At 39.6% G+C, this 11,841-nt stretch overlaps 1 protein-coding gene across 2 annotated transcripts in view; it reads right to left on the bottom strand.

Annotated features, from left to right (window-relative positions):
* Positions 1 to 11,841, bottom strand: part of aff2 (AF4/FMR2 family, member 2) — a 225,188-nt gene that overhangs the window by 154,236 nt on the left and 59,111 nt on the right. For both annotated transcript variants that reach the window (XM_017423101.3, XM_037977386.1), the window contains exon 2: positions 3,349 to 3,469. In XM_017423101.3, coding sequence (XP_017278590.1) covers positions 3,349 to 3,469 — 121 coding nt within the window. The remainder of the gene's footprint in view (positions 1 to 3,348; positions 3,470 to 11,841) is intronic.

Here is an 11,841-nt window from a genome sequence, read left to right as displayed (position 1 = left end):
CTGCAGTCAGCACCAGTAATGGCCTTAATTTGGGTAGAGGATCGTCCCGTGTCTTGACGGACAGCCAATCAGATCCTGCGGCTCAGAGATGGTGAAATTTTTTGGGTCTACCACTTGACTTTTTTGTTCCATAACCCTCAGGATCATTTAAAAAATCAAAATGACTGTCTTACTGCGTCCAACCTCAGCAGCGATGGCACGTTGTGAGAGGCCTTGCTTATGCAGCTCAACAATCCTAGCACGTTCAAAGTCAGTGAGCTTTTTTGCTTTTGCCATCAGGAGGTCTTGACAGTGTAAAGACTTGACAGAAAATGACATGGAATCCAGATTATTTCACAGCTTTTGGCTTTTAAAGACTATGGTCTTAAACTTTTGATCAGCTGAAAAAATCATGTTAGAGTGTAAATGCAGTTTTCAATTAATTCCCCCCTCAAAAGTTCTTGTCTCTTGCACTGATTTTTTCCTTTAACATTGTGAAGCTCTACTTAGAACCTTCTTAAGATCCAATAGTGCAAAATGCAAATTATTGCAATTTTTTGACTGGTCTTAAGATTTTGATCAGGAGTGTACATATACAACAGTTTCTTCCCCTCTGCTTCAGACTCCTGAACAGTTAGAATTCGTAACTCTATAATCTCTGCCTTGGCCACGTCATCACTGGTTGAAGAAAAAAAAAAAGGACCCTTTGTCTTTCTTCATTGTTATATTTGTACCTATTGCACCTGAACACAGAAGCAAATTCCTAGTCTGTGAACCCTGTTCATTGACAATGGCAATAAAACTGATTCTGATATACAGTATATGACTTAGAGGCAAAGTTTTAAATACCTTAAAGCATTGAAAGTTCTGTTGATCTGAAACCCTTTTTGCAGTATTTCTGTTCATATAATTTATTAATATTAATTAAATTGTGTACATTTTGCTATTTATTTGTTGTTTTAATAATTTGTTGTTTTAATAATCCCAGTGTTTTCACTTTTTAAGTGGAAACACTGGGATTATATCATAAAACATGAATTTCAGAGAAAATAAAAACCTAATTTGAGAAAAAATGAAACAAACTTCGTCAGAACCCAGACACTGAGCGGCCCACAGTCGGCCTCACACACATCTCAACCTCACCTCGACACTGTTAATTAGTTAGAAACAATTAGTGGGAGCGTGGAGGCCGTTAGGATCAGATTCATTATCAGAGCAGCCTCTCATTTGCTTTCGCTGCACCCGAACCTCCAGCAGCGTCTTGGTGAGAAGAACTTTGTCCTCGACCCACAGCAGCCGAGAACACACATTCTGTCAAGATTCAAAGCTGCTGTGTCTCAAGGTCGATTCACTCGGCGGCATGGCCAAGTGCCTGGTGGAAGCAAATGAGAGGTAACAAGCCAAAATCAATTTTCTGTCGAGGGGCAGGAGAGCATTTGTGGGCTTCAAGCGTGGCTGGTTTACTTTGTGTTAGAGAAGCATCTGAAACACGTCAGAGCATTACGAGATCGTAACCTCAAGTCCTCAGTCTTCGAGGAGGAAAAACTGTGACATCACCCGCTTTATCATCCACAAAACAAAAATAAGTTATTGAAAAAGTCTGAATTATAGTTTGTTTTCCTTTTTCTAACGTCCCTTTCACAAGCCAGACGAGTTTTATTTTTTGCCCGAATCACAAAGCGCGCTGCTTTACAGGAGAGAGGCCCATCTTCACGGCTTGAGATGTAAATTTTCTCCATTTGCCCAAATGAAAAACTGGAGTCAGATGTGTCCAACACTTCTCCACCAGAGATTAATCAACAACATATAAAACTGTCTCCTCCACCGCAATAAGACACCACTATGAGTGGAGAAACCAGCTCAGCCAGGCTGTAAAAACAACCGTGTGAAGCCTACAAATGTTAGCACACAGCCGGGTGCTACCTTGTCTTTCAGTCCCTACATATAAACACAGATTTATTATTAGCTTAGTAGACGGTTTGCACCCCGTCTTTCATGCCAGTGTTTTAAACAAAGATCATGTTATGATCAGAAGAGACGGCATGTAAGATCTGTTAGCAACTGAAGCTAAATTTTAGATTGATTTCTGTAAAACTGTCTGCAATGAAGCCATTTTTGTGCTGACAAAAGTCTATTAGCTGTCGTGGCCATCATGAACTTGGCTGTTAAAATAATCAGTTGTAGATGTACGCCCAGACATGACTTCCTGAAAGTTCATTTAAAACCTGTCCAGTAGTTCATGAGATATTTTGCTAACAGACAGGGGGAGTTGACTGCAATAGGTAATGGCAAAGTTTTAAAAACAGATCTTGTGCCCTCAGAGTATGTGTTGGGGACGACTCTCAGCGACTATAAACCAAATTTTAGCTCAATATCTGTAAAATTAGCTGAGTTATTGTAGTTTTTGTGTTTGCCAAGGCTGCTTAGCTGAGGCGACCATCTTAAATTGGATTGATGTCCAAAGTAGTTAAACACTGAATGATTACTTTCTCTGAGTTTCATGAAAATCTGTTCAGTGGTTCACAAGACATTTTGCTAAAAAGAGGCAAACAATATCTCACTATTTATATCTTTATTAGCCCCCTCTATTGACTTCTATTCTGTCCCATAACCTAATAATAATAATAATAATAATAATAATCAATTTAATTTATAATGCACTATTCATTAATAAAAATCTCAAAGTGCTACATGATACATCTAAAAACATAAAATAAACAATCAAAAACAAGAACTTGACGGAGCAGAAAAGAATCCAAAGACAAAGAAAATGACAGCAGAGCAACTTAAGTCACACGATGTGACCTGATTTACACGGAGAAGCGGCGAACATCCATTGCCAGCGTCCTCTCTCGCTACATAACCTAACCCAGACCATGACCCTAGCTCTGACCATTACCAGTACAAGGACTGCTGGTCCCGACAAGGTGGGAGATTTTATCAGAACAGCTCCTAAAAAGGTAACAAATACTGACTACACAGAAACGCAAGCAAAACCATTATTGACTTCGCCTTTGGCAGTGAGCAATAGGAACATTTTTCAGTTGATGGGACAGTGTAGAGTTTGAAACATTAGACTATGTTGACAATCTACTAAAGCAGAGAGATCGATCCTCTATAGGGCACATTCTGTTCTATCTACATCTATTTGGTCTCCTCCTCTTCTATGCTTGGCTCTGATTCTTCCTCAGCCAAATCACAGTATTTCCCACCTAATGTCCACCCAAGAAAAATTGACCAGTCAATGTAAAAACTGTGAAACAATTGTGCTTGTGATTTTACTGTAAAGGAACTATGATATGATATTTTTTCCATATGTGCCACTCTTACCAACTACGCTGTGCTTTCACTAACTGTGCTTTCTCTTACTTTGTAAGGTTCTCCGAACAGGTTGAATCCAGTTGAGAACAGGTCTTCATCTTGCTGGACCTCCTGGTTCCTCCTCTCCCACTCTCTCCTCTTCAATACGCTGCGCTCCGACTCAAGATGACTGGAACGACAGAGAGAGAAAAAGCTCGTTAGGTTTGTTAACTCTGTGACTGGCTCACAAACAGCCACTGACGTGACACAATGGGTTTTAATGAGCGCTGTCGAGTTATTTTTTAAACAGTAAGAGCATTAGCTGCTGGTTTTCTCAAAGCTGTGTGAGTGGAGTGGACGGGTATCAAATAATTAAAACGCCAGGGTCACTGATGTTGATGCAGTGCCTGAAAACGATTGGAATTCAATATAAACATGGAGAAAATGGAATAATTAGAGTAAAGCTAAAGATTTCTTTAATTAGGAACTTCATCACTTCAATAAAAGGTCATTGTTCTGGGGGGAAAAAAAGTGAAATTTCGCCCGTCCACCTAAGTTACGCTTCCATAACTGTCAGAGTTGGAGCTGTGACTCCTGCAGCTATTCGACCTGGATGATAATAAGAGTCCCTTGTTTTATTTGGAAGATAAAAGACAAATATCAGTGAGTGTTAGATGGCATCTTTAGTGAATATTAGTGGTGGTGTATACATGGCAACATTAATGTCTTGACAAGCACTATCACTAATTTATACACAGATGTTGATGTTTAGTACAAACAGGGTACAAAATGGTTACTATTTTGCACTTATGCACTTCCTAAGCCCATATCCCCATATACATACAACCCTGCATCACTACACAGATCCCCACGACCCTGAAAACTGTGCTTATCTTATATTTCTAATTATATATATATATACATATAAAACTGTGCTTATCTTTGTAATATATATATATATATATATATATATATATATATATATATATATATATATATATATATATATATATATATATATATATATATAAATAAACTGGGCTTATCTTTGTAACAAATATTTATAATAAATAAACACTTAAATAAACACTTGACAGAAGTGCTTTCACGCTTCGATAACAATTACTCGCTGTAGTGTGTAAAATACAAGGAATGGTTGGATATGCATATAATGATGCAGGTTTATATTAATTTGTATTAATACGTGTTTTGCTTTGCTGCCAGATTAATAAAGAGCCATCCTCCTGCAGCAAAAGGAGAAACTTCCCTAAGTCGTCCGACAGCTGAGTTGTGGTGTGTAAAAGACGCAGACCAAGCAGAGATTCCCTACAGTGCAAAGGTACTGAAGCAGATGTTACCTAGCCTGCCCCAGATGTTACCTAGGCTGGTGCCTATCTCCAGCAGTCATTGGGTGAGTGGTGGGGGACATTCTAGACAGGTCAGTAGTCCATCAAGGGACACAGAGACAAACGAGACAGACAACCATTTACACTCTTTTACATCAAGGAACAATTTCAAGTTACCAGTGAACCTAACATGCAGGTTTTTGATCTGTGGGAGGAAACTGGAGTACCTGGAGTAAACCCATCAGGTAAACTGATGAAGACATAGTTTTAGAGGGGTCTTTGACTTTTGATTTAGCTTTGTTTGTTTTTTGTTAACACTGAGCACAAGGTCAACTGTGATGTTGACCTTTGACCTCATCACCTTGAAATCACTGGCGATCACCCTTGACCTAAGAGGTGTCCAACTGTGCAGTTTAATTTTTCTCTGTTACCTGGTTGCAGAGTTAGAGCACAAGGTCATCTGTGATGTTGACCTTTGACCTTGTCACCTTGACATCCACATGATCACCCTTGAGCGATGAGGTGTCCAGCTGTGGAGTTTAACATTCCTGTTATACAGCTGCAGAGTGAGAGGAAGGACTGATCTGTGACCTTGACCTTTGACCTTAAACTTTGACCAGATCACCACCAAAATGTAATCACTTGCCCCTTGTACCTCGTTTAACGTTTCCTGAAAATTTCATGAAAATGTGTTCATAACTTTTTGAGTAATCTTATACACAGACAGACAGACAGACGCTAATGAAAACATGGAGGTAATAGGTAGACCAAATCACTGCCAAGGTGGGTCCAAAGATATAAGTTTTAAAAAATATAAGTCTAGTTGTTTCAGTTTTATATGTTTTCATTAATCAGTGGTTCCATGTGTGGCCCACTACACTCCTCCAAAGGACAGACAAATCTCTGCCATCACTGTCACTTTGGATGTCTTGTAATAAGATTAGAATCTACTCCTCTTATATTTTTAATTTCTATTCAGTAGTTCACTATAGAGGCACCAGCTCCCCGCGACCCGGAAAGGAGAGGCGGGTAAAGAAAATGGATGGATGGATGGATAGTTCACTATAGATTTTCTGACTTGAAAATAAATGTCTTCAAACACTGATTTTATTTTGAATTATCATCAAAAAAAAATGTATAAACTAAAGTGAGACTCGTGGAAACAAACAATGTAATAGAGACTGGCCTGTAGGGAAAACGAAACAATGTATTTTTAGCGTAAAGCTCTTTCCCCGCACCGTCACAAAGGCAGCCTGCCTTCCTAAACCTGTTCAGTCACCAGCCTCCGCTGTGAAATCTATAAAGTGGCAGCAAAGCTCAGCTCCCCGGAGAACAGATTAATGTGTGAGTGTTTGCGACGCCACGACATGCAGGAGGCTGTGGCCTGCTGACCCAAGAAAGGGCCTCCTGTTTTATCACATCCACCGCCGAGAGATGAGACGGGTCGGCTAATTAACGATCAACACAATTAAAAGAGACTTTTTTTTTTCTTTTTCTTTTTCTCTGCCTTCAACGTTTAATCTATCAGCAAGATGTGCGTGGGAGTGGAGGGGGAAAAACAAAACAAAACAGAGAAGCAATCAGAGGAAAGCGAAAGAAGGATGGGGGGGGGGGCACTAGAGACCCATGGGAGGGAAAAAGACCCAGTTTTAGGGCAGCAGACAGTTGCTTTAAAAGGAAAGAAAAACAGCAGAATGATGAAAGACGGCGTGCAAAGATGGGGAGAGGAAGGTGGAGGAAGGAAAAAGCGGGAGAGAGCAGAGGGAATTCCAGCCCTCAATGACTGACAGGTGAGGTGTTTGTATGTGTGGGTTACAGCGATGCACGTCGATGTGATCATCGTGTCTGATGGGGTGGCTGCTTGACATGTGTGTTGTCTGTCAATGCAGAAAGATAACTGACAGTGCTGTCACTACTACAAACTCACACACACACACACACACACACACACACACCCTCTGAGCTGCAGTCCCATGTGACAGATCACTGTCTCTGCCTTCGTTCGACACACACTTTCACATGGAGGGAATCAGGTCACATGAGGTAATTAACACATCTAAGATTTATGTCCCAGCATGCAGCACGAGCAGAAAACGCCACTTTGTGCTGCTGCTACTGAGCCCGTTTCACTGAGAGGAACTTAACGGGACAGTTCAGCCACCTAACGTTATTATTTCTTAGTGGGGGGGAGGAAAAAAAAGGAGTCACCAGATTCTTGGGAATTGTTGATGAAAATCTGAACTGGAAACAGCATGCTGACTGGGTTAGCAGAAAAATAAACAAATCTGTTGGTGTTATAGGGAAGGCTAATCATCTTGTCGCTGGAAATCGCTCTCTGACATCGTATTACAGTTCAGTCCTCATCCTTCAGGTTGTAACATAGTTTGGGCGAGCACTTTTCCCACAATTCTTCACAAACATTTTGATCCTGGAGAAACGGTGCGTTAGAACTGCAACCCGATCAGTCTCACATTTTATCTGTGCTTTTGCTTAAACACCAGCCTATGATATCAATCTATTTTCAAATAAGTGTTTTTTTGTTTGTTTGTTTGTTTGTTTTTCAGATGATGGAAATCAGTTTAAGAATTATTCCATAGCAAACCCTAACATATCATCTTATTCACCAAATCTTCTCACTTGTAAGGGACAATTTTCATTAACATATAGAAGCAATAAACTACATAATAAGTTTGGTATCTTTCTATGTTTAGTAACTGTGTATCTACCAAATGTTTAAAAAAAAAAGCTTGGAAGAAATTTTTCATTTATAGCAATTTTTTTTGTGCTTGTTTGTTTGTCATTTCTGCTGTTTTTATGACTTTATGTTTGACGCATGTATACTTGGTTATTTTGGTTTTATTGGAACAGGGAAGGCTTTACAGAAGAAAACCCGTGTTCAGTTTGTCCCTCAAGTTGTTTTTTTTAAGATCAATAAGAGAAGAAAACTTTTCTACAGCTCTGTAGCGCTGTCAGTCACGTGGTGTCGGAAAGGTGGGATGTACCGTGGCTCCAACAGGTGACGGAAACGTATTTTCTCCACTTCAGCGATGGTTTGATCATCCAGAGCGATTTATTCATCTTTCTGCTCTGACATAGTTTTTGCCTTATCGCTGTTCAATGTAAATTTGTCTCTTCTCTTTGGAGTTTCCTCCGAAGTGTGTTATTTAGCTGTGCTAGCTTTACATTTACGTACATTTCGCACAGTAGCACTATTTACTTCTCTGGAAAAAGAAAGAATTTGCACAGTCCAGTTGAGGACTTTACAGTTTACAGAGGTCAAACACTACAAGACCCAAAGAATCAAACATCCCCAAATCTCCCCCCATGTGATCAGCAACACGAGTTTAGACCATCGACATCTGAGGCACGTTCTGTTTGTGTCCTGTGTGGATTTGGAACGACAACAAAAGAAAACAACACATGACCTTCACATGTGGAAAAAAAAAATCACATTTATGCCTGATGCTTACACAGCAGGAGGTTCAAACCAATCTCTATTTGAAGACACGGATACACAGAAGTAAACTATAATATCTGATTTGGTGACATTTCGTCCAGAAATGTTAAATGTAGAATTTAGCCTATTAAAACAGTTTTATCCATTTTCAAAAACATAATAAATTAATTAAAAAAAAAAAACCAGCATCATCTTGGTTTTCAAATCAACAAATCTCAGTGGGGAAAAAAAGTCGTCATTTTAGGTCAACGTGGATCTGTTACTTTAGAATAAAACGGCAGCAGTTCTGATCCTCGTTTTGATATTCTCTGTTACGTGACAGAACTGAGGTGGCTCTCGTCTGCACTGCTGAAATATTACCACAAGTATGGTTTTAAAGAATAAAATTATGAAGAAAAGAAAGACACGATGAGCAGATGGGATGGACAGGATAGGTGGGGATTATTAGCTGTGGTGATATCACCAGTGTGAATACTGCAAATGTTGATATTTTCTGTAAACGAAAATATAGTAATGCTAGCTTCTTTTTCTACCACTCTGCTTTCCTTCTGTGTGTGAGCGTGTGTGTGTTCGAGAGAGAAAGAGAGAGTCCTGAAGTAATGCTGATAGTCAGAGTAAGCTCTGGGAATTTAATTTCAGCAGAGCTATGCTGTGCTCCCCTGATAACTAAATGCACACACACACGCACACACACACTCACACACCAATGTCTCTAAGTGAGCCTCATCATTCTCATTTATTTTTCACTGCACAAAAAAAAACAGTCTTGCTCAGTTTCTTGGTAGAGTCCCTTAGAAAGCCATAAATCCAGTATCTTAGCACACAGCACTAAAAAAAACAAACAACTGTTTGGTTTTTATGCAAATTCTGCTTTTTGATTAATTAAAGCAATTCATAGGGGCTATCAGTTATCATGAGGAAAACTGACAATTTCAGCTCACATTCCCAATTGATGCCAACACCACTACTTTGCACGGTCTCAGTGAGGTCTGCAGTGGCATTTCAGAAACATAGGGGGGCTTCCTGTTACACATGATGAAGTGTGATAGGGTCTGCGATGGTTTTGAGCATGCACAAAACTTGTGTAGTGAGGTTGCGGCGGCTTATTATCATAGTAGCAGTGATGGCAGCATATCCATGACATGGGGCTCACATTCGGGCTGCCAGGTAATCCTAATCATGATACCTGTGGCGATAAGGGTCATGCTGTTCTTCTAGCACGGGAAACCTCAAAAGGTGAACCACAGTCTAAATCTGGACCAAATGAAATCTTATCTGGACCCAGATTGCTTGTTAAAATCCAATAAGATGGCATTCTTTTTGCCGGTGCACGTTTCCCCCACATTTAAAATAATTTGTTTTAGGCAGAGCAGTTTTTCTCGCATTTTACAGAAATGCTGCAGGTTCCGTTTGCTCCCATCATCATTACTCTCTCTCTCTCTCTCTCTCTCTCTTTCTGCAGAAAGAAGTCAACCAGCAGAGAAGTAAAAAACAATACTTGAGGGAAGAAAATCAGCATGACTGTCATTTTAAAAAGAAAGTTGAGGAAAAGTTGTTTTTTTTTTTTTCCAGACTGGACAGACTCTTAAGTGTTCATTCTTCCTGTGGAAAGTTTAGAACCAGTTTGTCTCCTATGTTTAGACAGACAGTGGCAAATATTAAAATCTGCAGTGTGGAGTGTTGCTGCTAAATTAAACAAATTGAGTAATCGTATCTACTAAGATCTAAACTGAGTCAGAAAATAAATCATCTAAGAACCCAGTTTAACAAGTCCACCAGGATTCTGACAGTTTCTGACTGTCCACCAACATGCCTAATTTTATTTTATTTTTTTTTTATGATAGCGAAGTAACATGAAAATCGTTAATATAAAAAGTCCAAAAAATTATACAAAGTTACATAAAATAAAATGATTCCATGATTTTTTTTTACTTAAAATAATATTAGCATTTAACATAAATTAATTAAACTTTTTGAAATAGTCATTGTATATATACAGCTTCTATCTATCTATCTATCTATCTATCTATCTATCTATCTATCTATCTATCTATCTATCTATCTATCTATCTATTAGCACACTGGCACTGCGATGGCAGCACAAGAGGCTGTGTAATGATGTCCCTGAGACAGTCCAGCACATAACAGCAGGATGTAAGATGCAGGCAGGCAAAGCATACATGGAACGCCATAACCAAGAGGCTGGAATAGTGTACAGCAACATCTGTGCTGAGTATGGACTGGAAGTCCCACAGTAAAGAGGGAGACTCCACCTAAAGTGGTGGAGAATGGCAGGGCTAAGATACTGTGGGACTTCCAGATCCAGACTGACAAACAGATGATGGCTAACCAACCGGACATTGTGGTGATAGATAAGATACAGAAGAAAGCAGTAGTAATAGATATAATAGTCCCAAGAGACTGTAACATCAGGAACAAGGAGCATGAGAAGATGGAGAAATACCAAGGGCTGAAAGAGGAAATAGAGAAGTTGTGGAAAGTCAAGACCTCAGTGGTACCAGTGGTCACCGGAGCACTCGGTGCTGTGACCCCCAAACTGGAGGAGTGGCTCCAACAGATCCCAGGAACAACCTCAGAGATCTCTGTCCAGAAGAGTTCAGTCCTAGGAACAGCTCTTAGGCCTCTGGTAGAGGACCCAAGCTTGAAGTGAAGTGGAAAATATTTTTTAACAATAGGGAGAGCTGGGTATTTGCTATGTGCATAGATTCTGGGCCTTTGCTTCAGAAAAAAAAGATTAGAACCACTTCTCTAGTACATAGTTGCACTGTGATATGTCCAAGAGAGTTGAGCCAGGGTGGGGATAATAAGAGGTTTGTGAACAGAAAAATGCAAAATATAGCAGGAAAGACCTTTTGGGAATACTAAATGTGTAACGGTGTCATGACTGCCTTCATACTGAAGGGGGTTTTCGAAATTTGCTGTGATCCAGCCTTGTTCTGAAAGGTCATGTAGGTCATGGGAGAGTAGCAGTATTATCATCCAGCATGAAGGAATTGTTGAATACATTTTGATTATGTACATCAGCACTCGTCCTCTAATAAACTGCACAGGAGCCAAATGTTGCAGTTGCTCGATAAGTTGAGTTAAAGACGCCCCGTTGTCAGAAGAAAGAGAGGTTCCAGTCTGTGTATGTCATCAAGAGACTTTCTGGTGCAGCTTCATTGAAAATCAACTGGAGCCTGACTTTGGGGACTCATACTGAATTTATGTCTTTTGGGAATAACTGTCAGAGCAGTTCAAGGCAACCATTTGGAAATTTCTTCGAACTCATCTGAAGCCATCAAGACATTTGGAGCAAAGCTGTCTGTACACTCCGGTCATCTGCAGTCATTTTTTCTAAGTGAGCTGTGGCATTAACTGTGAGATAAAAAAGTGAAAGAAACACGAGACACACGTTTGTAATGAAGTATTTGTACATGTATTAGTCATTTTACCTCCTTTAAGGCTTTGAATCTTTCTTAAGCCAAAAACACACAGTGAACACTGCAGCACTGTCCACCATTGGAGGCACGTCATCACTACAACATATTGAACACTTTAAGCCGACACGTACTGTAATAAGCCTAAATTTTTTTTTGTACTACAATAACCAGTCTGTTAAGCAATGGATCACTAGGCAGTATGTTTTTTTTGCCATGTCTTCAAAATGACAAGATCTCGGGTCATAGGTCTCAGAATATTCCTCAAACTCAAAAGTGAATATTTTTGTATCCATTTTTAAACTTTTGAAGTGAAACA

This window comes from Kryptolebias marmoratus, linkage group LG9 (assembly GCF_001649575.2).
Source record: "Kryptolebias marmoratus isolate JLee-2015 linkage group LG9, ASM164957v2, whole genome shotgun sequence".
Lineage (NCBI taxonomy): Eukaryota > Metazoa > Chordata > Actinopteri > Cyprinodontiformes > Rivulidae > Kryptolebias > Kryptolebias marmoratus.
This window is presented reverse-complemented; position numbering and strand designations above follow the sequence as displayed.